General features: G+C 42.9%; 1 protein-coding gene across 2 annotated transcripts; it reads right to left on the bottom strand.

The window, feature by feature from the left end:
- Positions 1 to 598: 598 nt before the first annotated feature.
- On the bottom strand, positions 599 to 26,312 carry LOC117870371 (butyrophilin subfamily 3 member A2-like). 2 transcript variants are annotated; one of them, XM_034757508.1, is made up of 12 exons: positions 26,152 to 26,312; positions 24,865 to 25,072; positions 18,658 to 18,754; positions 15,188 to 15,550; positions 13,482 to 13,766; positions 10,414 to 10,515; positions 9,475 to 9,531; positions 7,197 to 7,223; positions 5,624 to 5,650; positions 4,416 to 4,436; positions 4,255 to 4,281; positions 599 to 2,302 (listed from the first exon to the last, which is right to left on the bottom strand). In XM_034757508.1, exons 3-12 carry the CDS (start codon positions 18,722 to 18,724, stop codon positions 1,695 to 1,697), a joined length of 1,584 nt encoding a protein of 527 aa, XP_034613399.1. In that variant the 5' UTR covers positions 18,725 to 18,754; positions 24,865 to 25,072; positions 26,152 to 26,312; the 3' UTR covers positions 599 to 1,694. The 2 variants fall into 2 exon arrangements, with proteins under 2 accessions (XP_034613399.1, XP_034613400.1); XM_034757509.1 differs by lacking the exons at positions 24,865 to 25,072; positions 26,152 to 26,312 and having other exon boundaries at positions 15,188 to 15,656; positions 18,658 to 18,735.

Raw genomic sequence — 26,312 nt, 5'->3', positions numbered from 1 at the left:
CCTGACACCAGCAGCCTTTCAGACACTCCGGCCTTCTCCTCCAGGCTATGCCAGCCCTGTCTTCACCTTGCAGGTTAACAATAGGTGCACCTCAATCCCCTTGGAAGTGTTTCCCTGAGGTACCCAGCCCCTGACACTGACTACTCACAGAAATCCAAATCCGAAGGGGCAGTGTACCTGAGTTTTACCTTAATACCCCACTCTTATATAACCCACAGCACTCGTAATAAAACAGAAGTAGGTTTTTTTTAAGAAAGGCTAGAGGTTCTACTAGAAACAGGGGTTATGGGAACAAATCATTACAATAGAAAACAAAATATTAAAATACCAACTAGGGCCTACACTTATTAATAGTTATCTTTCCTGTGTAATATAGTAGGCTTCCCGCCTCCCCCCCCCACCAAAAAAAGTTCAGTCTGTTGTAGAGCGGATTGGAGGACTGCAGAGACACCAGGTTCCAACTGTTCATGAGAACACGACCCTACTCAAGATGTTTCCTCACTGAATGGATACAGAGAGCCTCTTTCCACTCTGCTATCCTGAAACCTGCTTTATCTCTATTCACAGAAAGGGCAAACCCCTGTTTGTTATAATGTTCTTTTTTTCATTTCCAAGTGGTTTTGATTGTGTGCAGTTGTCATTGATGGTTTTCCATTGGAAGTCTTGGGATGGAGCAAGGCTACACAACTGAGCCTTGCATTGCATCACCGCCTAAGCTGGGAGGGGTGACAACTCCTTGCTGTCCTAATAAGCCATCACTGAGGCACATTTTCCCCTGGTGACTAGTTTTACTTGAGTTCATAAAGCAAATTTTCAATATAAATACACTGTTAGTTAAATATTACGTGTACACATATCTCACAATGATTAGGAGTCTTAGTTACAAGCTTTCTGTAGATACCTCACATGTAACTGTTTATGGGAAAATATCCTGCAAGATATGTTTGGTGTAGTGAGTTTCTCAGGTCTGAGGTAACAGTTGTTTGCAAACAATGAGGGACCCTTGGTCAAGAAGCCTCTGTTCATAGCACCTAAGCCAGACTAGCCCTTTCTCACAAAAAGAAAAAGAAGGAAGAAGGCACTACCCCTTTACACCCAGTAGTTACAGCACTCACCCAGGATGTGGGAGAATCAGGTTCAGTTCTCCACTCAGCCTGAAGTGGAGCAGGGACATAAAGCCAGGGCTCCACAACTCACGTGAGCACCCTAACCTGTGGGCAATGCAATATTCTGGCACAGGGCTTACTCAGTCTCTCCTGTTCAAGCTTTTCCATTTTGTATAACTAATTGAATGGTCATTGGCACTAGGACTGAAATGCAGATCACCCCCTTCGCTCGTGAGTGCTCCGACCACTGGGCTCAATGAGCATTGTATTGTTTTCCCTAACGTATCAGTTTGGGGCTAATATCTCTATCAGGTTTGCTGATCCTTGGGAGACTGGGACATAAAAAAATAAAATCCATTTCCAAAGATTTCACAGCAGACAATAGTCCTGCTAAGGTACAACTCTGTGGGGATGGAATCAAGAGGTAAGTGCATTCCCTTGGATGATTTTTTTTAAATCTGGGAGTGAGTTTCTTATGGCTGAATTTCAAGCCAGGAGATTTAGTAATTTCTTCTATCCCTGCTTTGGCCTTTTGTTCGGTTGTGGATGATCTTGCACTGATTTCCTCTCTTCTCCCATCTTCTCAGCTCAGGATGACAGGGAATATGGGTCATTGTCTCTATCCTGACAAACAGTCTGCATTGATAATTTCGTAGGGAAATCCCAGTCTCTGAGGGAGCAGATGCTGAGGACTTTCCCATTGTCTCTCCCCAAAGCATGACCAGGCCTGAGGAATGGATACACTTTCTCTGAATTGTCAAGAGGCATCACAAAAATATCAGCCAAGACGTTAACATTATAAAATGATATTGTCCCTGCTTCTCTATCCAGATAAACCCCAATCACTGTCGGCCATAAATCCCACTCCCGGATTTTAGTGTTTGCCTCACTGGGGTGATATTGCCCCTCAGATCTCTGCAGGGACCAGCACCCCTCCACAGGGGGTTTCTCTAATTGTGCTGCTATCACTCTGTCCCTCACAGTCTCACTCAGCACCCCCAGCTCCCAGTCTGGTTCATCCCCCACCTCCACCTCCCAGTACTGCCTCCCACCCACAAACCCCTCCCTCCCCACTGCGATGAGAGGTCCAGAGAGGGTGGTCTGCTCTGGAGATTCAGGTTCATGCCAGACTCTTCTCCCATCCCCGGAAACTTTCAGTGCAGAATGTTTATAATCTGGATCCAGAGTGATGGGAACTGGGGAGAGAAACCAGAGCAAAGGTTAAAAAACATGGGCATGTCTAGTCTTGAGAAAAGAAGACCTGAACAAGGTCTGTAAATGTGCTAAGAGCTGTTATAAAGAGGCTGGTGATCAATTGTTCTCCATGTGGAGGGTTAATGAGATGGTTTGCTGCTGACAGGCCATTAAAGGACCTGAGAAAGGATAGCCTGCAATTTCCCACAGTGTAGAAGTTTGTGCTCAGAACAGCACTTATATTTGAAGCTGAGTGAATAATGATTCTGCTGTATGGGGGTTAACCGGAAAATTATTTTGCTTAGTTTTGAACCAAACCTGAATATTCTCCGTATTTCTCAATGAAACCAAAACCAAAACCAACAAGAACAAATCATTTCAGATTGAAAACTGCCAAGAATGAAACAAAATGAAAACCCTGAAACATTTTTTTCTTTTCTTTTTTTCCATTTTCTTTTGTTAAATTTTCAGGGGTGTTATATATTTTTTTTAATCTGAAAAAAAAATTGGGCTTCGGTTTTTCATTTTTTCTTTGTTTTTTTCTTTTCAAAAATAAATACGGCTAAATTGTGAAACAGCGTTTCAAAATGAAAACTCAGAATGTTTCAGTTTGAAATGATAGAACCATTTCAACTTTTTTGAAAAAATGCATTTTTATTTCACCAAAAACTATTTGCCAAATTTGACCCAAATTCATGATTAGTTTTGATGTTCTGAAAGATGCTGTTATTTGGCAAATGTACTGTCTGTCAAATATTTTCACTCAGCTCTACTTTTACCTCTAATATCATAGAGTTTAAGGCCAGAAGGGACCACCAGATCATCCCATTTGTCCTTCTGCATACCACAGGCCTCCTATGCCACACAGCATTTAAGGTGATGTAAATGAATTCGGATTATCATGGTACCTGTGGCAAAGTCAATACATTGCAATGGAGAATTTAGTCCCCTTTCACCAGGGCAAAAGTAACTTGTAATCATACTTAGTGAAGGACAGACCATTCATGAGACTTCTGTCTTATGTCTTGCAATGCACACAGTCGCCGGCCTGTCCCTACAGTGGTTACATGTGGCTGTCCATACCTAATTTTGGAATATATGTTGCATTTCAAAATCTGGACTATTGGGTGCCTATTGTTTGGGGAGTGGGTGGTTTTGGCCATCAATTCAGCCTCCATCACAAACTCTAATGATAAGCTACAGCTTTTGTACATTACACAGCATTGATTAATATATGCTGGCTAGTACACATATATATTCTGCTGATAATACTACCCACAGTATATATTCCATTCATTTAAAAATTCATATTATTAAGCATTAATATAGAAGTTGTGAAGCCCAAATTGGCCTGAATCTTTACTAAAATCCTGTTAATTTATGCTAAGTATCTCATAAACCTTGCATTAGCTGAAGTAAACTTTGGCTTAAATAGGCAAACTGTCAGTATCACGACATATAATTGTTTCCATACAGCAACAGAAAGGATGTAACCCTTGCAAACCTATTTATCCTGGTACCAACCTACAAGGTGGCTTAATTCCCCATAGAACCTGGAATGCATGTACCCAGAACAAAGATTAGAGTGCATCATGGAACTAGAAAAACAAGATAAAATCTAATTGGTTGACTCTAGTTTTAAATGAGGCATATGGTACCTTTTACTGGTAAACAAATAGGAAAAAAAAAAGATGGCTTTTGAGGTGTAACTTTGGGAAGCACACCTTCTGCATCAGGTGAACATAACATTGCTTTACAGGACCACTCTTGTACCATCTTTTTCCTGTACCATATTAATAAACCTAACTGACACTGGTTATTTGGTCTCTTGAGTACATTTTGTAATGAAATAAGGAACAAAAACGTGGTCAAACAATTGACTATACAATTTATCAACACACACATTTGGCCCCAGTCTAGAGTCAGCATTGCCTATCAGTGCTGTCCCACTCACCCATGTAGCTTCGAGCCTTCCTGAAATCTGCAAACGAAGGAAAATGAATATGTTTATAGAGGCTGGATTAACTGGACATTTGTAGAGAGAAGTGATGTCATTCTGGAGCAGATTAGAATTTGTATGTCCATGATATGCAACATAGAAACATATCATCTTACCTAATTCCACTGTCAGTCTCTCTGAAATGGAAAGAGATTGTGTTATTCCTTATAAATTATGCAGAGCTGGGCTGATCAATAGTCATGTGATCTCTTTAAGCATGTTTCTTCTATTCTCTCACTGCAACAGGAGAGAAGTCTCAGTCAGACACTGAGGAAAAGAAAATCATTTAACAGCTGTGAGATTGGAGGTCTGTGCTAATAACAATCATTTCCCAGTGATGGATTTGGTATTCTCTGTGTGATGCTGGGGCTTTACTCGTCCCATCAACATTAAAAAAGGGAGATTAAAGTATCCTCACAAGGTTAAAATATGTTTAAAGAAAATTCCTTTCCTCCACTACTGATAATTAGAGCTGGGCAAAATTCTTCAGACAAATAGTTTATTCAACGAAAAAGGCAGTTTCAGGTCAAGCAAAACTATTTGCTAATTTGGATGGAATTTGGTGAATAGTTTCAGCTAAAAAAGGGTTTTTATTTTCAAAAAAGTAAAAATGTTTTTAAATTTAGCTCATTTCATATAAAAAGAACAAAATAAAAAGGGCAATTAATGCCTCAAAGTTAAATAATCTAAACAAAAGCAAAAAAAACCTGGGGAAAACAATGTTTCAAGTTGAGCAAAATGTTTCATTGATCTTTTTTTGATTTTTCATTTTCCCGAGAAAAACTGAAAAATTTGCATTTGGGTTTGACAAAAGCAATGTTTTTTGTCAGATTTTTTGGTTTGGCCACCAAAATGAAAAATCAACTATTCACTCAGCTCTAAAAGTAATCCATGAGGTCATTAAAATGATGTGTTTCCACTCTAGCTGAATAGGATTTAGATTAACTTGGAAAGGAATGGTGCTTAGGGTTCAGGATCTGCTCTTGACAAGAAAGTAAGGAGACTGTTAATTTTTCTAACAACCACACATGGGGAAAAGAGTCCTGTAGCTACAGGGACACCACCAGCCCTTCTCTATGGCATCACAAAAATGTGACTGATGACCTGATGCTGAAGTCAATATGACATTTATCTATCTAGGCACAAGAGCTGGTAACCCTATGTGTGCTGGAGAAAACATGCATGCTGGGGTAGGGTTAGGTTTGGCTATCTCAGATTTGGCTCACACTGTTCTCAGCACAGACATTTCTGTAACTACTCAGCATCATGTATTGCAGGTAACTTCTGCTCAGTGACTCTCTAACGGGGCAACAGATGCACTTACCAATCCTCTTGCTTCGATCATGCTGTTCTGGGAAGAGAAGAAAGAAACACATCACAAACTCAATGTATGGAATTTGGATTAGAGCCATTTGAATCACAGAGCCATGTATCTCAGAACCAAAGGTACATTGGGTGAGATCCACAGATGTATATAGGTGCCTCGCTCCCATTGAAATCAATGACAGTTAGACACCTAAATAATTTTGTGATTCCCATTTGTTGTAGTTAATGAACAAAAGCGGGGGCACCATGTGTAACATGAAGAAAGATCTCTGTATGTCTGCAAAGTGGTGTATGTCCTTTATGGGTCTGATTTGTAGCATTGTGAGAGAGATAAGGTGAGTGAGGAAATATTGTTCTTGGACCAACTTCTGTTGGTAACAGAGAGAGGCTTTCAAGCTCCACAGAGCTCTAAAAGATATCACCTCACCCACCTTGCCTTTCTCATATTCTAGGACCAACACGGCTACCACAATACTGTAACATTATGAAACTACAAGGTCTTGTTTGAAGGGGCTTGTCTACTGAGTGCTTTTGTGGGTTCCTGAACTTACCACTCATCTTTAGGTTTCACATTGAATGTCTTGATTCACTTGTGAAGAGTGATTTCAGTGCATCTCTGCATAGAGCATTTCACAAAAGTCAATGCACAGTTTGGTATGATTCGTAGTCTCTATTTAGTGCTCTGGGTCTGGAGATATAAGCAATCAGGGGTAGGGTTCCTTGGTAGAACTGGAAGGGAGGGATGGGAGCCCAGGAATGAACTAACAGGGAATGTTGTTTGTGATGCATTGAAAATCATGTTAAAATTGTGATCTATCACTTTAAATTCTATGGGGTTTTCATGATCCTGCCTGCAGCCAGGATAAAACTGGTGATGAGAATGGGATCAGTTTCTCTGCTATGCTTCACTGAATACAAATAGAGAAAAACATAAAATACTCCTGCTGTCAGTTAATACTAACCTTATTTCTTACAATTCAGAACAACACACCAAACTAAAGACAAAGCAGACTGCTTCTTATGGCAGAGAGACCCAACTCACCCCACTTTGCTCTATCTGTCTGCACACTGAGTGCTGAAAGACCCAGATCACACACTTCCCAATCCCTACAGAGCCCACTGCCTCCAAGCAGATGGAGGAAGCTCTCTGAGAATTTAAAGTGATAGATCCCAGTTTTAACAGTTTTCAGTACACCACCTTGCTAAACAGGAGTGAGGTACATTTGTAGAGATGGGAGGGGTGTCCAGAAAAGGAATAACACTGTGTCAGGACTGAGGTGTATTCATAGACCATCATGGAAGAAGCTTGCCCAGCCCTAGCCTGCCCTGTATGTGGCTTTAGCTAATGCTGTACATCCCTCCTTCCCATAAATACTACACTCACTCCTCATTGCTGAGAATGTCACAGAAGACTTAGCTGCTGTATGTTCTGCTGTATGTTCTTATTTCTGAGGGATTGGGAAATGCACACAGATATAATTAAAGATCATGCGCACAGAGAAGGGAAATTGTCTATCTAATTATAATGTGAAAACACAGACACAATTTTGCCAGAGGATTTATCAAAATACCTGATTCCAACTCCTTCTTCTGAGCCTCTGGAATAGGAGAGAGAAAAGAGTTAGCCACATTCTATGTCATGCTTTGTACTACATGCATGTACAGGTTAGATAACAATACTCCCCTCTCCCAGCCATGGTGCAGGAGCCAGGAGACTGGGTAGGAGCAGTGCTGTATTAGCATTATGCATGGTCATGCTGCTCACCTAGACTGGACTCCTGGGACCAGTCAGTGGCAAAGTGGGGACTGAGAGCTCAGTGGAAGCCACACATCCAGTCCTTCACCAAAAAAAGTATCTCACACTGCTTCTCAGCAATCCCTTTAGCCAGTTACAGAAGGGAAGTGATGGGATAACTAAAGGAGACCCATCCAGCCTTCAGGAGGAATAGGTAGGATGGTTATTTAGTTAAGACATCAGGACAAGAAGCCGGGTCTCCAGAACTCTATTCCCAGCTCTGCCACAGAATTGCTATGTTACCTCAGGCAAGTTCATTCCCTCTCTGTAAAGCCTTATATTCATCTAACAGGGTAGCCTGCCCCTTAAGGACCAAGAGGCCTGGGGTTAGCCAGCCATGTTCAATCAGTTCCACTTGTGCCATAAATAATTGCATCTTAGCCAGAGAGGGCAGGGTTAATTGGGGTCAGGTGGCAGCTTGGAATGCCAGGGTCTTGGAAAAGGGCTGAGACAACCCAGTTTTCAGGAGGAACTCCAGGGAGCACACAATATCAATATAACATCACTATACTGTGTGAATATCTATCTATCTAACTTTATATATTTAATGCAGCCTTGACATTAGAAAACAGAAAATTTGTCAAAGACAAAGTACATTAATGTTGTGCCCTGGTACAAGCTGGGGAGGTACCTTCATGGACCAGTACCAGGAATGCTTGTATCCAAAGCAAAGATAAGGAAAGTTACAGAAAAAGAAATTAAGGAACTGAGGTGAACTGGTGGGTTGGATTTTAGTGATGTGTACAGATTTTTGTAACATGTAAAATCATCTAATAAATACTACCAGCTGAAATGTGTAACTTTCAAAGCACATCTTCTGTGTAAGGTGAATGTACAACATGGATGAGACAGCCTCCCAGAAACTGGTATTGTATTGAGCTTTTCTTCCTGTACTGTGCTATTATTTACTTTTGACTGACATTGGTTGTTTGGTCTCTTGAGTATATTTCATACCAAACAAAAGTGTGGTCAAGCTATTGAGTATACAATTTATCAATAGAACTGTTTGGGACTTTTCTTACCCAGAAGGGGTCCAGAGTAGATGTGACTTAGCCAGAAGTCTCTGATATGCACAGAAGTGAGCCTTAAGAAGCAATTAACAAGGGTGCTGGAGGTGAAGACACTTGCAATGCCATGCTCTGATGCCCGGGGGTGATATGGGGGTGGGTGGAACTGCTTACAATTCTCTTAATTGTAATTCTCCTAATTCAATTCTTGATAATGAAACCTATACATTAGCAATAAATCCCCAGCCTGAGCATTAGCTAATGAACAGGGTATCAAGAGCAACAAGAAATCTAGTATAGGTAATTGGTTAATTTAAATTACTTAACCAGCTTATGTTTTATGCCCCAGCGTTCTCACACACCACAGCCTTTTTGATTTTCTACTAACAATGTCTCACTGGCTAACATGCAACAAACCATAAATAAAATCAGACAGAATCAATGTTATTTTGCTGTCATCAGATCTGCTGAAACTCAAAATACATTTCAAATTCTGCAACTGAAAATCTGAGGATCAGGGATTTATCAGCTCACACAGACCCCACACTGGATTTCTGAGATCTTATGATGAATTCCCCAGTGCCTGGTTCTGGTTTTAATCCACCAGGGGACTTGCCAGAAGAGGCTTTATTGGGTCAGCACTCATCTTAATCATTGATAAAACTATTCAGAGTGGAAGGCCAGAATCTGCAGCCTTTACCCATTTTGAATGCTGTGTTGCTCCATGAACAGTCCCATTGAAATCCATGAGACAGTGAGGTACAATGCAGTGTGAGTAAAGCCTACAGAATTAGCCCCAGAATCATCACCACAAAGATGATCTCCTATCTCAACCCCACCCCCAGCCAGGAAACGGAAGCACTGACTGTCAGGTTTCCCCTGCAAAGTACACGTTTGTAAAGCTACCATAATCAGTGTGGGTAATGACCATGGGGAGTGAGGAAGCGACTCATTAGACAGCCCTGTTCCATTCAACACCTTAATCCACCCCAGCACTCACACAGTTCTACAGAAAGAACAAAAATAATAACAAAGCAGGGAACATACCTAGAGATAATAGAGCATCCTCTTCACAGCGTTTCTTCTGAGAAACCTTTTGCTTTTCTATAAGATTAAGAATTAAACATTTCATTGATAATAGAAAAGCTGTCTGAAGTTATAGGGAGTATGATCAATAAAATAACATGAGATTTTCAACTACCAATGTCCAAAATTCAGTGACCCATACATGGCCAAGTACCTGTGACCCTAAGCACAGCAAGTGAGAAGTAATGGTCTCTGGCAGAGACAGGTTACTGGGCCAGATCGACCATTGCATGGGGATTCCTGTGTTTCACCTGGAAATGGAACTGCTGAATCTCTAAAAATAAACATGGCAAAGAAGCCAGACCTCCCCAGAGCTGGTATTGAAACCCCAGCCAGTTAAACCTGAGGAAGTCCCACTCCTCCAAAGCTTTCACAGGCCATAGGTCTGAGACAATCGCCACACTCATCAGTATCAGACTAGGGCAGCATAAAATGACCTAGATGGAAGGGAGCTCCCCTGGAGTAGATTTAATAACAGACATTCTGAGAGGCAAAGGACTGGGACCGCAGTATGTTCAATCCCATACAAACATATATCAAAATTGGGTCCTTGTTGCACAGAGCTTACAGTTTACAACATAAGACAAGAGGGATAAGAAAGATGGTGTTGGTGTTGGGGAGATCAATTGTGTATATATAATATATATATGTTCTCCTCAATATATATATGTTCTTCCCATTCTATATACACAATGCTAATAATTCTTTGCCATTTTTCCTGATAATTATTCTCTCAAAATCTGATATCTTTAGTTTTTTTAAATGAATCTTTTGCAGGATTGTTTTCTGAAACAAAATCATGGTAAACTATGTGAATTGTAAGACAGTCACTCCTATGTCCTTAGCCTAGCACCCAGGGCCTGGGATTAAAAAAAAAAAAGAATAACAGATTCCCATCACCTTTATATCCACGAAATGCCCAGGCTCCATTAGTAAGAAGAAGTAGCATAAATGATATCCAGAATGCAGCCAGCCAGGGAGAAGTATGTGGGAAAATGTCATCTGTGAAGCAAAGATATAACAGTGTATAAGGAATACGATCCCATCCCAGAGCTGGAGGAATGAGATTTTCCATCTCATTTGACTGCACAATCATGGCTCAGTGATCCCCAGCAATTCCTAAGGATTGTGCTGTGTGTAGGGAAGAAGCTCTGATTGTATTTTCTTAGAGCTAGATTTGTAAAGGCATGAAGGTGACTAAAGATGCAGATAGGAATCTAGTGAGATTTTCAAAAGTGCCTAGACAGATAGATGTTTTTTGAAAATCCTAGTGAGCATCTATCTGCATCTTTAGGCACCTCAAAAAATTAACAAAATTATCTTTCTCTGTTCCACCTTTACATGGAAAGAGGCAGTGCTATTAGTGAATATAAATAGCCTGTGGATAGGGGGAAGCAGTAGGTGTGATATATCTTGATTTAATAAGGATTTTGACACAGTCCCACATGATATTCTCATAAGCACACTAGCGAAATGTGGCCTAGGTGAAATTACTATAAGGTGGGTGTACAACTGGTTGAAAGACCGTACTCAAGGAGTAGTTATCAATGGTTCACTGACAAACTGGGAGGTTGTATCTAGTGGGGTCCCAAAGGGGTTAGTCCTGGGTCTGGTACTATTCAATATTTTCATTAATGACTTGGATAACAGAGTGAAGAATATGCTTATAATATTTGCAAATGACACCAAGCTCAGAGGAGTTGCAAGCACTTGGGAGGACAAGATTAGAGTTCAAAACAACCTTGACAAACTGGAGAATTTCTCTGAATTCAACAAGATGAAATTCAATAAAGATAAATGCAAAGTGCTTCACTTAGGAAGAAAATAAATAAATGTACAACTACAAAATGGGGAATAATTGGCTAGGTGTCAGTACTGCTGAAAAGGATCTGGGGATTACAGTGGATCACAAATTGAATTTGAGTTTACAAACAAGTTGGATAAAAACCTGTCAGGGATGGTCTAGATTTACTTGGTCCTGCATCAGTGTAAGAGCTGTACTTGACTTCTCAAGCCCTTCCAGACCTATATTTCTATGATTCTATGACGCTATGTCTATCGCAGCGTGAGTAGCACACTCTGCAATCTGTAAGGGAGACTTAAATTTCTCCTTCGTTTGTCACATGCTTTCTGCTATCTGAAATTTAAAAAGTCACATTTTGCTGTTTGTGTGTGGAAAGCCAAACGCAGACAAAAGGAATACTCTCTCCAAAGGACAACTCCAGACCTAGATACAGCCGCAAAGGGGCTTTGGGAATATTTAAGCCTGAGGATCCAACACATCATGAGTTAAAAGAAACAAGGTTTTGTTTTGGCCACACATTTCTCATGACCGCAAGTCAACAACAGAATTCTGTGCCCATTAGCCAACACCCGCTGGCTCACTCGGTGTCCTCATTATCAGTTCCTCAAGGAACTTTAGAATGAAAAATGTCTTGACTGAGAATTTTTCCCCACTCAATCTTAATGAATGGGCTGGGCCTCTTGCACGTGGAATTCAGAGGCCAGCCAGTGGGCTTGGTACAAAAGGACTGTATGATTTCCAGCTCATGTAGATGTGTCCACGCTAGCCCTGCTTGAGCTAGTGTGCTAAAAATACCAGCATGGCTGGGCTAGCATGCGTGGCTACTTGTGTCAGTTGCTCTGAGTATGTACACAGGGGATCTGGATGGGTTGGTACTTGGGTGACTAGCCTCAGCTGCTGTAATTACTACCCCAGCTTCACTGCTGTTTTTAGCACTGCTTGTGCAGAGCTAGTATAGATATGTCTATGTGAGCAGGAATCACACCTCCAACCTCAAATGCAGACATAACTCTATGCCACAGCCCTTACTGCAGGCCCCAGAAATGTCTTTCCAAAGCTACAGAAACATGGCAACAACTGATTATTACAGTAGAGTTGGTCACAACCCCACCATTAATCTGTTACAGATTCCCTGTGGACAGTGGAAAGAATGATGAATATCTGCTGTTTTTGTGTTAATAAAAAAAAAAAAAAACTAAACATGTAAAATGGAGTTTGGCTAAAGAAGTCCCTAGGGGCTTCTAGGGACACTCATGTCAGGCAGAGAGTAACACAAACTTATTTATTGTCCAGAACTATTACACACACAGTGAGTGTGTGAGACAATGAGTAAATTCTGGGCTCTACCTGATTTTGGGGAAGGGATCCAATCTCAATTCCGATTGGGCACTGTACATGCTTTAACAAAGTTTAGAGACATGACTGTGCTGGCATAGGGAGGGGAAACTGGAAGAGTCTCCCAAGAAAAGTGATGGCACAGCCCCTATGACTGGTGACATAGTGAAATTCACTGGACAACCCCTGGAAAATACACTATTGGAGACCATCCTGCACTGGCCCCAGTGGAAGGATGAGATGGGGTCTAATTCTGTTTTCCGTCCCACACTTCTCAGATCCAGCCCCACAAAGACTGCTCAGTAGGGATCCCGGTGAGACCATTTCTGGTCCCCCAAAAGCTCTCCCATTTTCAGCTGCGGCCATTGGTGGCGACGCTGTTCAGAAATAGCAACAAATGCAGATTTTTCCAAACAATCTGGGGAATAAGAGACCTGGGTGATGCCAAAGGCTGTAGAGAGGAGCCTTGTACCTCTAAAGTGCTTGTTCCAGGGGGGGTCAGGGAACGGGATATGGAGCCTTTCAACTCTCAGTAGATATCTTCAATCAAGCCAAGTGCTGTAACGAACTAAGGTTGCTACCACTGGATGGCTCTTTAGTGGCCTCTTTGTGCATTTAGTTGGTGGATCTCAGTTCAGTTCTTACTGGTTAGGTGTCCACATTACAGAAACCTGCACCACCAGTGGCAGCAGCAACAAAAGGGAGAAAATTGTCAACTGTTTTTCTTCCTAAGATACCTGAAATAGACAGTAGCTGAGGTGCAAGTTCCAAATGAGGTAGGCCCCCTCCTCTCTTTTATACCCCTCTCCCTGGGATGGGAGTAACTCACCTGAGAGATGAATGGCAGATTCTCGCTCTGTCTTCAGTAGGGCATTCCGCACTATGCAGCTAATCTCTGCTGGAGCCTCTTCTCCTGGGACAGTGACATGACCCAGAACATTATATAGACTTTCATTGTCCTGAGTCATTCCAATCTTGGACTCCAGTGCCAGATTCTGACCTTTGTTTCCAACCCACTGGAGTTCAGGTTTGGGGAACCACCCTGTGGATCTGCAGGCCAGCCCAATCCCCTGACCTCGGGGACCCAGCACATCAATGAACACTGGGGCTACAGCTGCAGACAAAGAGAGAGAGAAAAAATTAGATTCTTGATAACCAACACTCTGCTGCTGACTAGTAAATAACTCTGTAACCCACTGACAAAGTGAGTGTCCAACCCTCTCCCGTGGTTGGTCTAGATAACCTCTTTATATCATGATGCTGGAATTTTCATCCTGACAAGTGGTAAGATGATAGAGAAGACAAATCAATCAATCGATCAACATTTTTTACATATCTCTAACATGTTAGCCTCAAGAATCAAAAAGGCCTTTGCCAATGTAAAGCTTTGCATATTTAAAGATCACCCACTGCTCAAGTGCAACCACTTCTGGAGCGGAAATACAATGGGGGTTGAACAGCCACACTGCAATACTACACTTCAATTTAAGTCAGAAGGTGCAGCATGCGGACCCTGCCTGTACCTCCGCACTTATTTCACAGGCCACACTCCTAAATTCCCAAAATGGTGAGGACAAGTTTAATGAAAAAGGCAACACCTTCTGCAGCACATTGCCCCAAAGACTGCACTGGGGTCAGTGCTCAGAGGGAACAGCAAACCTTACCGAGTCATTCACTCCTTTCCCTGCAGCACAGTGCCCCTTAGCACATGTTTGGACATTGGCATTAGTTAGTACGGGGACTAGTCTTATCCCTGAAGGAGCTGGTGCTGTTGCAGAGTAGGATCTTAAACTCTATGACAGAATACACTCCTGTATTCATACCCTACACACTATTGTAATAAACTCTGTACAAGGTTTGCTTTGTTAAGGTATCATTTAAAAACACATAATTTGCTGGTCAGTTTTACCCTGATAAAATATGTGTGGCAACATTACATGTGAAGTTCTAAGATTTCCCATTAGGATGTGAAGAGTGTATGTTCAAAACTCACGTAGTACCAAACTGGTCAAACAGACCTGTCTTGAAGAAAGGAATGTAAGTATGCCTTAATTTTCATTTAAGCAGTAAACAAAGTTATCAAGAAGGAAGTGGGGGACTGAAACTGTAAAAAGATGGGGCAAACATCCTCAAGACATCTCCCTTTCTCTCCCTGTCTGTCTCTGGCATTGCACTTAAGAAGGCAAAGAAAAACACCCATTGGACTGTCTGGGAGAGGGCTGGACAGTGCAGGACATACATATCTGGAAGCAAGTGGGTGACTGGGAGTCTGTTGGGGCCACCCCTCAGTACAACCCAGGCTGGTGAGACCCAGGGTGTGACTATCAGGTTTCAGTTACACAAACATATAGGGGAGTAGCCTGGATGCAGCTGGATGGTTGTGAACAGTCCAAGTTGTAGGTTACAACAGCAAGGCATTGCAAGGCACCCCAGGTTACAGGGCAGGGCAGGACACAGTACCCCATCGGTCTGGATTGTACTGCGGTATGGCACAGACCCCCGATTTCCAAATAAGCTGACCCTGAAGTATCTCACCTGCAGTCTGTAGCTCAGTGTTGGCTTCGTGACTCCATGTAGGAGACTTCACAAAACAGATATATGTCCCAGCATCTGTAACATGGAGCCTCTTGAGCTTCAATGATACATTCCCATTCCTAAATTCCTGCTGGAACATCTCTGTCCTTCTCTGGTAGTTGTCTCCCGAGATGTCCAGGTTAGGTTGATTTTTGTACTGATGTACGTTTACATATCCAGCTTCACTGTGTGTCCCTTCAATTTTTGACCACAGCACTTCCGTATCTACAGGCCAAGTCCTGGGCGACAGCTGGCAGGGTAACACCACATCCTGGCCAACAATCCCTACAACAGGGTAGGGTGATCCAGACAGGGAGAATTTCTCTGTAAGAAACATTCCCAAGAGTGGAGTGAAAGGGACATTCTGTTCATGGGAGGAGAGGTATTCACCAAAAATTAAATGTTCATAGATTTCAAGGCCGTAGGGGACCTTTGTGATCAAAATGAAGATATCCAGTTACAACAACGGTGGGAATTAGACACACAAGAACACAACTGATTAGTAGTACGTCACCATAACCACTCAGCCACTTCATCTGATAACCTCAGAAATGTAAGTGCTCAGAGACGTTCAGCTGACCCCAATCTGTACAAAAGTGTGTGAATATTCCATCAGGTATTAACAACAGAGCTGAATGAACTGAGTTTTGTGGTTGGGTGGTTAAATCAAAAAATCTGTTTGGGTTTTTTGTTTTGTTTTTCTTTTTGTTTTGTTTTTTGGTGGTATTTACACTTTTTGGGAGGTTTTCTCTTTTTTAAAAAAATAAATATAGCTACATTTCTAAACAAAATAAAGTTGAAACCTTTCATTTGAAAATATTGAAACAAAACATTTTAACTTTAAAAAAAATGCTTTTTTTTTTCTTTTTGGCCCAAACAGAATTCAGGAATAATTTGGGTTGACCCAAAACTGCCTTTTTGGTGACTAAACTATTTGCCAAAAGATGTTGGCCTGCTCTAATTCATAACCCCTTTTTACTCCCTTGGTCACACATTCTTCTGCAGGGGTGAATATTTAGTGATTATTTTTGGCTATTTCCAGACACACATAACCATGTGCTCTCACTTGCTGCTGTGTATGAAAATCTCCGCTGTTGATCTGATCTGATCCAGGACATCTCCCTCTCTAAAATCTATGATTAATTTTCCTCTGTCTATCACACTGGTGTCTGTGACCTGTCCTTACCCAGCTTATTAGATCCGAAAGAACAAATTAACAAGACTGGTGGATGAAGACTGACCCTGCAGCCTCTTTTCACCCAGACACCATCATTTCCCTCTATAGCCATTGCAGTTGTCAGTGGAAGAATTTGTGCGGTGAAACCCAACCCATACCAAGGCTTGTGTATTCTCACTGGATCCAAGGGGCAGAGCCAAAAGAGAGAGCTCTCCCATCGGCATAATTACTCCACTTCCCTGAGTGGCGGTAGCTATGTCAGCGGGCCAGCTTCTCCTGCATACATAGCAATGTCCACAGCAGTGCTTAGGTTGGTGTAACATACTTTCCTTAGGAAGGTGACTTTTCCATACCCCTGAGTGAGTTGTTATACTGATGGAAATGCTAGTGTGTGCAAGCTGTAAGTGTAAACTCCACTCATTCCCCCTCTAGTGCTGCCGGGGCCACAGGCAGAAGTGGATGAGACTACTGCAGCCTCAGCTATCAGAAGAGTGTCACTTAGCTCAGGAATAGCAGCTCGTGGTTTCAGAATCCAAAGTCCCAGTTCAATCCCTACTGCCAACGATTGACCCTAGGGTGTGTTGTTACCTAAGGAATCAAATTCCCTTTGCAAATGGCAGCATGGTGGGGTAACCCTCCCTGAAAGGCAGCTCAGAGTGTAAAAGCTACAGGATCTAAGCTCACATTGACAACTCTATGTCTGCTGCTCAAAAATTTTATAATGGCCTCTTCAATCAATGGCCTGTGCTATACTGGAGGTCAAACTAGATTATCATAATGGTCCCTTCTAGCCTTGGAATCTATGAATCTATGTGACTGAAGAGCCCTTTTTTAAATAGTTGTTTCCCTGGAGGTACTTACAGACTAATCAAGTTATCCCATAACCTTCTCTTTGTTAAGAGCAAAAGACTGAGTTAATTGATTCCATCACTATAAGGCAGTTCTCTAATCCTTTAATCATCTTATGGCTCTTCTCTGAACCCACTCCAATTTATCAACATCCTTCTTGAACTGCACACCAGAATTGGACACAGGATTTGAGGGAGAGAAGGTGGGTGAGGTAATATCTTTTATTGGACCAACTTCTGGGGGTGAGAAAGACAAGCTTCCGAGCTTATGCAGAGCTCTTCTTAAGCTTGTTTCTCTCACCAACAAAAGTTGGTTTAGAATCATAGAAAATTAGGGTTGGAAGAGACCTCAGGAGGTCATCTAGTCCAATCCATTGCTCAAAGCAGGACCAACACCAACTAAATCATCCCAGCCAGGGCTTTGTCAAGCCAGGCCTTTAAAACCTCTGAGGATGGAGATTTCACCACCCTCCTAGTGAAATAGTGTTTCCTAATATCCAACCTAGACCTCCCCCACTGCAACTTGAGACCATTGCTTCTTGTTCTGCCATCTGCCACCACTGAGAACAGTCTAACTCCATCCTCTTTGGAACCCCCCTTCAGGTAGTTGAAGCCTACTATCAAATACCTCCTCACTCTACTCTTCTGCAGTCTAAATAACCTCAGTTCCCTCAGCCTCTCCTCATAAGTCTAGTAAAAGACATAACCTCACCCACCTTGTCTCTCTTTTATCCTGGGACTGACCCAGCTACAACAATACAGTTTTCTAGAGTGGTTACACCAGTGCCAATAACAGAGGTAATGTAACCTCTCCACTCCTACTTGAGAGACCTCTATTTATGAATCCAAGGATCACATTAGACCTTTTTGGCCACACCGTAATACTTGAAGCTCATGTTTCAGCTGATTGTCGACCAAGAACCCTGAAACTTTTTCAGAGTCTTTGCTCCCACAATAGAGTCCCCCATCCTCTAGGTACAGCCTGCAGTCTTTGTTCCTAGATGTATACATTTCCATTTACCCATTTTGTCATTTAATTCCATCCCTGCCCCTCCCCTCCCCAGAATTGCCTCTTTCTGAAGCATCCCACTCTGTCAGGAAGTTCATGGGGCCTAAGACCACAGTGTCTCCAAATACCACCCCATGGGGGCAGGATATTGGTGTTGTGGGACACTGGTGAGGATTGTATGCAGAGGTTGGACAGTTCTTGCTCAAGTTATGTTGTTTCTGGGTTACTTCACTTGATGCTGACAGCACTTAGTGCTGATATTAATTTACTTAAGAGTATTTTTAAATCCATTTCCCAGGGTGCCCAGGGCAATGGAGGGGCACTTTTTATTATTCTAGTTTGTGAAAGCCCAAATAGATAAGTTAAAGGGAGGAAAGTGGATTGAAAGTGGTTTTACCAGAAACAGAATGGGTCAGCAGGAGGAGAATTCCCAGGAAGTCTGCACAGAGCTGTCGTGGAGCCATCAGGGTAGGTGGGATTCATCAGGCAAGGTCCTGAAAGGGAAAGAGCAATGAAAATAAGACCCCACTATGGGGATACCATGTGAGGGGAGCAGCAGGTCCCGTGCCCTGTATGTCTGACTGACTCAATATGTTCTACTCAGACTCTACAATCAGAAACCAGCATTTCACCAGGGACTGGCGAGGGGATTGTCCCTGTTATGCTGTTCTGGGTCTTTCTCAATTTTACCCAGAAGGGACTGTAACTGACACAAGGGACTTCACAGAAATAACAGCTTCTGCCCCATTGAAAGCAATGAGTCCCAACAGAACCAATAGAAAACACATTCTAGCCAGAGTGCAGAGGGGGGACACATGAGCTCTTTGCATGTGAGTGTATAAATCCCTGCAGTGAAATGGACCCAGGGGCCCATCTACTCCAATATCCCATCTCTGATGCTGGCCAGCACCTGCTGCTGGAAGCTGCATGAAACCCTGCAGTAAGTAGTTATGGGATAAGGTGACTATTAAAGAGCTTTATTCCCAGCCCCTGTCAGTTACAGCCAGGCTCATACACTGAAGCTGGAGGACTTATAACCCCTCCAGAACCCTTGGGGTTTTTGTTTTAGTCGTTAACCCTTATTGTTGTAATTCTTGACCCTTCTAGAGAGCCAGGGACCACCTTCTCCATTGGTACTTTATTCCTCTCTCTAGCGAGCCACCGCATTGTGGGGGACCCTCCATCCAAGAAATCTCCCTTATGCCTCCTCAGTGCTGCTTCCTATGTCACCAGAGGTACATGAGATATTCCCATCCTCCCCCCTCCCAAGAGCTGGGCACGTGCTCTGCACATTGCTCCCAGCCCCCTGGCACAGAGACTGGACTTTGGCTGCCCAACGGAAAGCACTTTCTGTTATCGCTCAGCAGCCCAGCCCCAGAGCAAAGGGTAAGTGTCTGCCCATGTCTACTGACAGCTTGAAACAAGAGCTGTGGTGTCGGGGAGAGAACCACCCTGTGCATCTCCAGGAGGTGTTAACACCAAGCCCCTGCTGCTGTGGGTAATCCCGCCAATGATCTGTGGTGTGTGCGGCAGAAAGAAAGGGCTCAGCCCATCAATGTTAGTACATCCACCCAGCTGCTGGAGTAAGTACTGGGGACTCTACTGCTGCCCCCACCGAAGGAAGACGGGGTGTCTGTTCCTCCCAAGTGACTCCATGCTGCTTGGTCCCTGTTTATGGGTAGGAAAGCCCCCTGTCACTGCCACTCCAAGGGGAGGCAGGACCACGGTGTCACAATATTTGAGTTCATTAAACAACAAACCAGTGAATGGGAAAGGAACAAAACTTTTCTTAAATAAACCAGAGAGTGTCTGTGGTGAACTCCTGTGCACAGATAGCCTGTGTTCTCCACCCCTGATCCCAGGTCATGCTGCAAAATCACCATAGAGCCTCTCTAAATTATAAACTTGCACAAACATATCTCTACATCTTCCCGCTTAAAAAACAAAAAGCAAAGAGACAAACAAAACCAATTAGCTCCTACATATAAACAGCTAACAGCTATCTAATAACATATACATTACATTCTCAACCCAACCAGTACATTTCCATAAATCTAATGTGTCAACTACCTAGAGAGGAGAAGTTATCAGCACATAAAGCTGGAGTGAATTTTACTACTCACTTTCCTCAAATATCCCTTCTCCAGGCAAGTTAGCAAGTCTTTATGTGTCTTTCAGTACGTTTAATTTCCCTCTCTGGTCTTCTCAGGATCAGCCTTTCATTACAGTGTGAGCAGAGGTGAAAGTAAGCTGGTATGGTCCGGTACGGCGTACCGGCAAGAGCCGGTATGCCGTGCCGGACTAGACTGGCTTCCCCAGGCTGGCGATTTAAAGTGCACAGGGCTCCCTGCAACAGCAGGAGCCCCGGGCCCTTTAAATCGCCTCTTGAGCCCCGCTGCTGGGAGCTCCAGACCTTTAAAGTGCCGCCCGAGCCCCACTGCCAGAGCTCTGGGGTAGCGGCTGCAGGGCTCCAGCTGTGATTTAAAGGACATGGGGTTCCCCACAGCGGCTGGAGCCCCGGGCCCTTTAAAGCACCACCTGAGCCCCACTGCCGGAACCCTGGGGTAGTGGTGGCAGGGCTCTGGTAGTGATTTAAAGGGTCAGGGGCTCTGGCCACTGCGAGGAGCCCCAGGCCCCTTAAAGTGCCGCCCAAGCCCCACAGCCAGAGCCCCAGGGTAGCAGGGCTCCAGCAGTGATTTAAAGGGCTACTGCAGCCTCAGACCCTTTAAATTTCTGCCGGAGCCCTGGGGTAGCAGCAGCAGCCAGAAGCCCCTGGGACTCCATCGGCGATTTAAAGGGCCCGGAGCTGGTAGCTCTGGGAGTGATTTAAAGGGCCCAGGTATTAAAGGGGGGAGGGATAGCTCAGTGGTTTGAGCATTGGCCCGCTAAACCCAGGGCTGTGAGTTCAATCTTTGAGGGGGCCATTTAGGGATCTCAGGCAAATATCTGTCTGGGGATTGGTCCTTCTTTGAGCAGGGGGTTGGACTAGATGACCTCCTGAGGTCCCTTCCAACCCTAATATTCTATGATTCTAAAGGCCCTGCCTCTTCTGGTTAAGGTCATGCCCCCTGCTCAGGACTCCAGCATACCAGTAAGTCCTTTAAGTTACTTTCACCCTGAGTGTAAAAGGTTCTCTTGTTGCTTGCCCATTTCTCCTCTGTCCTTTGATGATAAATTATGAATTGGTTGGTAAATGCCAAAGTTCACATCTATTGTCAATGTTCTGGAACTTACTCTTAGATCACTTCAATTACACCAAAATTTGTCCCCCTGGCCTGTCTGGACTACATAAGACCTTGGCTGCAGCTGTTCTTTAATGGAACCCCATTGGCACCAAGTATTAGAGGTGTGATTCCACAGTCACACTCTATCACCTGGGTTAAGAGAGGGAAGATCACAGGCCCTTTTGCCAAAATAATATTTCTTCGTCCACTTCTGATTTTCTTTAATCTTCCATATGGTTTCATCATCATGAGATTTCAGCAAGTTATCAGTGATTGGTAAATTAGATCTGATCATTCTTCTCATTAACAGCTGAGCTGGAGAAAAGCCATTCTCCAGAGGTGTACTTCAGCAAACCAATAAAGCTTTATGAAAATCACCCTTAATGTCAGAAGTCTTTTTCATAAAGTTCTCTACCATCTGCATAGACCTTTCCACAAGTCCATTAATTTGGGGGTAATTTGGGTGTGATGTTTTGTGATGAAAATCCCAATTGATGGTAAATTGCCTAAAATCTGCACTGGAAAAAATGTGGCCCATTATCGCTAAAGACTTCATCTGAAATTCCATGTTTGGAGAACATTCCCTTCGTGACAGCTATCACTGACTTATTAATAATGCTGTGCAGTGAGCAAATTTCTGGCACAGAGAATAATAATCTGCAACCATTTAGTAATCATCTGATTGTCAGGGAAATCAATCATAGAATAATAGAATCATAGGGTTAGAAGAGACTGCAAAGGTCATCTAGTCTAACCCCCTGCCAAGATGCAAGATTTACCTACCTTCTCCTAAGGCATTTGTGGAATTGGGTGAGGTCTCAGTGGCTCTGCCTGTTGGCATGGCTTGTATTTCAAGAATGAAAAGCAATTTTCTACAACATTAGTAACATCATGATTGATCTGTGGCCAATACAGCACCTCTCGTGCCCAATGTTTGCACTTCTCAACCACCCCATCTATCTCAGTAAGTTCTGTAGTTCCAATAGTCTCTTATACTTGGACAGCAACTGCTTATTTTTCTAGGCCACACATTACATATCACCTTTTTAAAGATCCCCAATGATTAATCTTTCTCCATTTCCTCTCTTATCTGTTGCAGTTTACTGTTAGCTATGGGAATTGACTTTGCAATCAGATCTACCTGGGCTTGCATATCTATCTCTAAAGTCTTCTCTCATTTTGTAGTCGGGGTCACCGCTTTGGAAAGTGCATCTGCACTGACCATGAATTTTCCGGGCACGTAGGTCACAGCCAAGTCATATTTTGTAGCTTTATTATCATTCTTTGAATCCTTAGATACAGTCATTTAGCAGTTTGACAAATAATAGTATTGGGGCTTGTGGTCTGTTTCAACATCCATTTCCTGGCCATATATATTTTGATTGAGTCTCTCACAGGAAAACAGTATTTCTAAAAGCTCCTCAATCTGTGCATATCTGGTTTCTGCCTCTGTCAGTGATTTGGATGTGTATGTCCTGATGGCCAACAATCACTGTGTTTCTGTAAAATCACTGCACCTAACTGATGCTATGAAGCATATGCTGAAATTTTAATAGGACTGCCTGGGGTGTAGAACTCAACACTGGCTCTTTTATCAGTTGGTGTTTGAAACCTTCCCACAATTACTTCTGTCATGCAGCCCAATACCATTCATTTTTATTTTCTAGGAGTTTCCTCAAAGATGGTGCTTTTGTAGATAAATGAGGTATGAGTTTTCCAAGACAATTAGCCATTCCCAGGAACCATTGGCCATCTTTCTTTGACTGGGGATACAGCATAATTTCAATGGCTGAAACCTTCTTTTTATCAGGTTTTATGCCTTCATTGGAAATTAATATCTCCAACAAAAATCAGCTCTGTAACCCCTAAAACACATTTCTCCCTGTTTAGTTTCAAGTTTGCAGCTCTAGTTACATCCAAGACTTGTCAAAGTCTACAATAATGTTCCTCTTTAGTTGAGCCCCAGATGATGATATCATCCACTGTGGTGGTGACACCATTAATATATTCATAGATCATATTTATGGTTTTATGATAAATGTCTGGTGCTGAAGCTATGCTGAAGGTTAAATGTAAGAACTTTCCAAAAGGGGTATTACATGTACATAATTCTGAGCTGTCTTAGAATCATAGAATCATAGAATATCAGGGTTGGAAGGGACCTCAGGAGGTCATCCAGTCCAACCCCCTGCTCAAAGCAGGACCAATTCCCAATTAAATCACCCCAGCCAGGGCTTTGTCAAGCCTGACCTTAAAAACTTCTAAGGAAGGAGATTCCACCACCTCCCTAGGTAACCCATTATGGTGCTTCACCACCCTCCTAGTGAAAAAGCTTTTCCTAATATCCAACCTAAACTTCCCCCACTGCAACTTGAGACCATTACTCCTAGTTCTGTCATCAGGTATCACTTAGAACAGTCTAGATCCATCCTCTTTGGAACCCCCTTTCAGGTAGTTGAAAGCAGCTATCAAATCCCCCCTCATTCTTCTCTTCTGCAGACTAAACAATCCCAGTTCCCTCAGCCTCTCCTCATAAGTCATGTGCTCCAGGCCCCTAATTATTTTTGTTGCCCACCGCTGGACTCTTTCCAATTTTTCCACATCCTTCTTGTAGTGTGAGGCCCAAAACTGGACACAATACTCCAGAGGGGAATAGAGGGGAATGATCACGTTCCTCGATCTGCTGGCAATGCCCCTACTTAAACAGCCCAAAATGCCGTTAGCCTTCTTGGCAACAAGGGCACACTGTTGACTCATAAGTTCTTGAGTTAATTTAAGCACCGAAATCCTGAGGTGGCATCCAATTACTGAAATCTTGTACATTCGCAAATTCAGTCATAATCTCTTCTCTGGCTGGCAGTTTGAAATATTCTCTTTTAATAGCCTTATTGAAGTTTCCTGGATCTAAGCATATGTGTAACTGGCAATTATTTTTCTCCACAATGACTAGGGAGCTCACCCATTCCATTGGCTCCTCAATTTTTTTATTTTTTTTTTGTATTACTTTCATTGCTTCCATCCTTTCGATCTTAGCCTTGAGTTTATCATGAAGTGCAAATGGCCCCTTTCTACATGGATGGATATCTGGAGGAGCCTGCTTGTTTATCTGGATTATGTACACGTAAAAGAAATGTGCATCTCTGAAAGGTCTCATTCCTTTTTGGCATGTAATGTTCCTCACAGTTAGTCAGTACTTGAATTTAACTTCATGCTTTCACCCTCTTCAGACTTAAAGTTGTTATAAATATCCAATGCTTCCTCCCCAACAACATGCATAAAGATTGATGACTGCACTTTATCATTTTTCTTCTCTGTCCCTACAGCTGACAATTACAATTCAAATCTCTGTCAGAATTTTTTCCAGTTCTCTGCAACATTACCTGACAATTGTAGACTGGAGGCAGGTTCTTAAACTAGTCAAGCAGCTCTTAAAATACATACAAAAGCTTCTGTTTCTTCCCTGTTTTTCTCCTTCTCTGATCCACCTGCTCCTCTTTCTTCTGCTTTCAGTTTCAAACACATGAGTTAACCCCAAGGTGACTGCTGCAGTCTCCTTCTCATTCAGCACTTCTGACACCATGGAAGGATCTTGGGATTCATTAAACAACAAACCAGTGAATGAGAAAGGATTAAAGCTTTTATTTAAAAACAAACTAGAGAGTGCTTGTGGTGAACACTGTGCTCTGCATCCCAGCTTCCAGGGCATGGCTCAAAATTCCTATATTCATAATACTGTCCCTTATGATGAAAGCTCTCTAAATGATAAGCTTGCACAAACATATCTCTACACATGGCACAGGAATGGGGACATAGGAGTGAAGCCGCCGAGCTCCCCACCCTCCCCTTGACCCTCCTTCCCCTGCAGTGTCATGGCTGGCACGTGGCTCTGGATTGCCTTATTCCAGCCCAAACCGAACAACACACAGGGCAGCTCTCACATCTCCAGAACTTCCTGTTTTCTATCCAGGTCTCCCTGGGACCCAAAAACTCTTGCTAGTCTTTCCCCCCAGAGCCTCACAGCACCATCTGGCTGAGTGGCATCTCTTAAGGGTTTTGTGGTGTATTGAGGACAATGCTGGAATTATTAACTATCGCTCTGAGAATGGTGGGGTTTCCTTGTCCTTCTCGCAGATTAGAGAGCTTTGTAAGGAACCATGCAAGTAGCATCAGTCTCAAAAGACCCAGCCTAGAGCAAAGCGGCATGAAAGGGGTCTCTCTGCCATGGGGAGCAGCCTGATTTGCCACTGTCTGGTTTTGGTTACTAGGTGTTATTGTCCTGGCTTCTAAGAATGAGCAGTGTTACAGTGCAATCTTCCAGCAACAGTATTTATGTTTTTAATCTAACTTCTCTCTGTGTGTGCCATGAACATAGCAGACATCACTGAGGCAGGGCTATGATTCTTTGCTAGAAATAATGTGGCAAATCTATACGCCCTGTTACACCTCTCTATCAAAAGATCTTGACTTCCACTCACAAACACCACAAGGCAACATGATACAATAAGTAAATTAAGGACACAGCAAGGAATCACACATCATTGTGGTATGTCCCTCACTGATGATGGGAGATGGAAATGGACTGTCACACAGATGAAAATGTTCCCAGGGACAGTTACAGGCTGCTTGGAAAAGTGTGCAGGCCCAGAGAATGAAGGAGAGGAACCTACCTCAACGCTTCAAAATGTCCCTTGAGCTGGAAGAGTCTCAATTCAGCCATCCATGAAGATAGTTCCTGTGTCACACTAAAAACCCAATGAACTGAAATGGGAACTGTGCGTGAGGAACAAAGAGTGAATGTATCTTCCACCTCCTCAACAAAGGGATTGTA

This window comes from Trachemys scripta, unplaced genomic scaffold (genome assembly GCF_013100865.1).
Source record: "Trachemys scripta elegans isolate TJP31775 unplaced genomic scaffold, CAS_Tse_1.0 scaffold_26, whole genome shotgun sequence".
NCBI lineage: Eukaryota > Metazoa > Chordata > Testudines > Emydidae > Trachemys > Trachemys scripta.
Note: the sequence above shows the minus strand (reverse complement) of the source record. Positions and strands in the feature narration are given on the sequence as shown.

Coding starts and splice junctions, on each gene's coding strand:
- LOC117870371 (XM_034757508.1), bottom strand. CDS start 18,724: ATGGCTCCACGACAGCTCTGTGCAGACTTCCTGGGAATTCTCCTCCTG. Junction 13,767..15,187: donor CACTGAGCTACAGACTGCAG/GTGAGATACTTC, acceptor CTTTGTCTGCAG/CTGTAGCCCCAGTGTTCATT. Junction 2,303..4,254: donor GAAGGCTCGAAGCTACATGG/GTGAGTGGGACA, acceptor TTCTCTCCCCAG/TTCCCATCACTCTGGATCCA.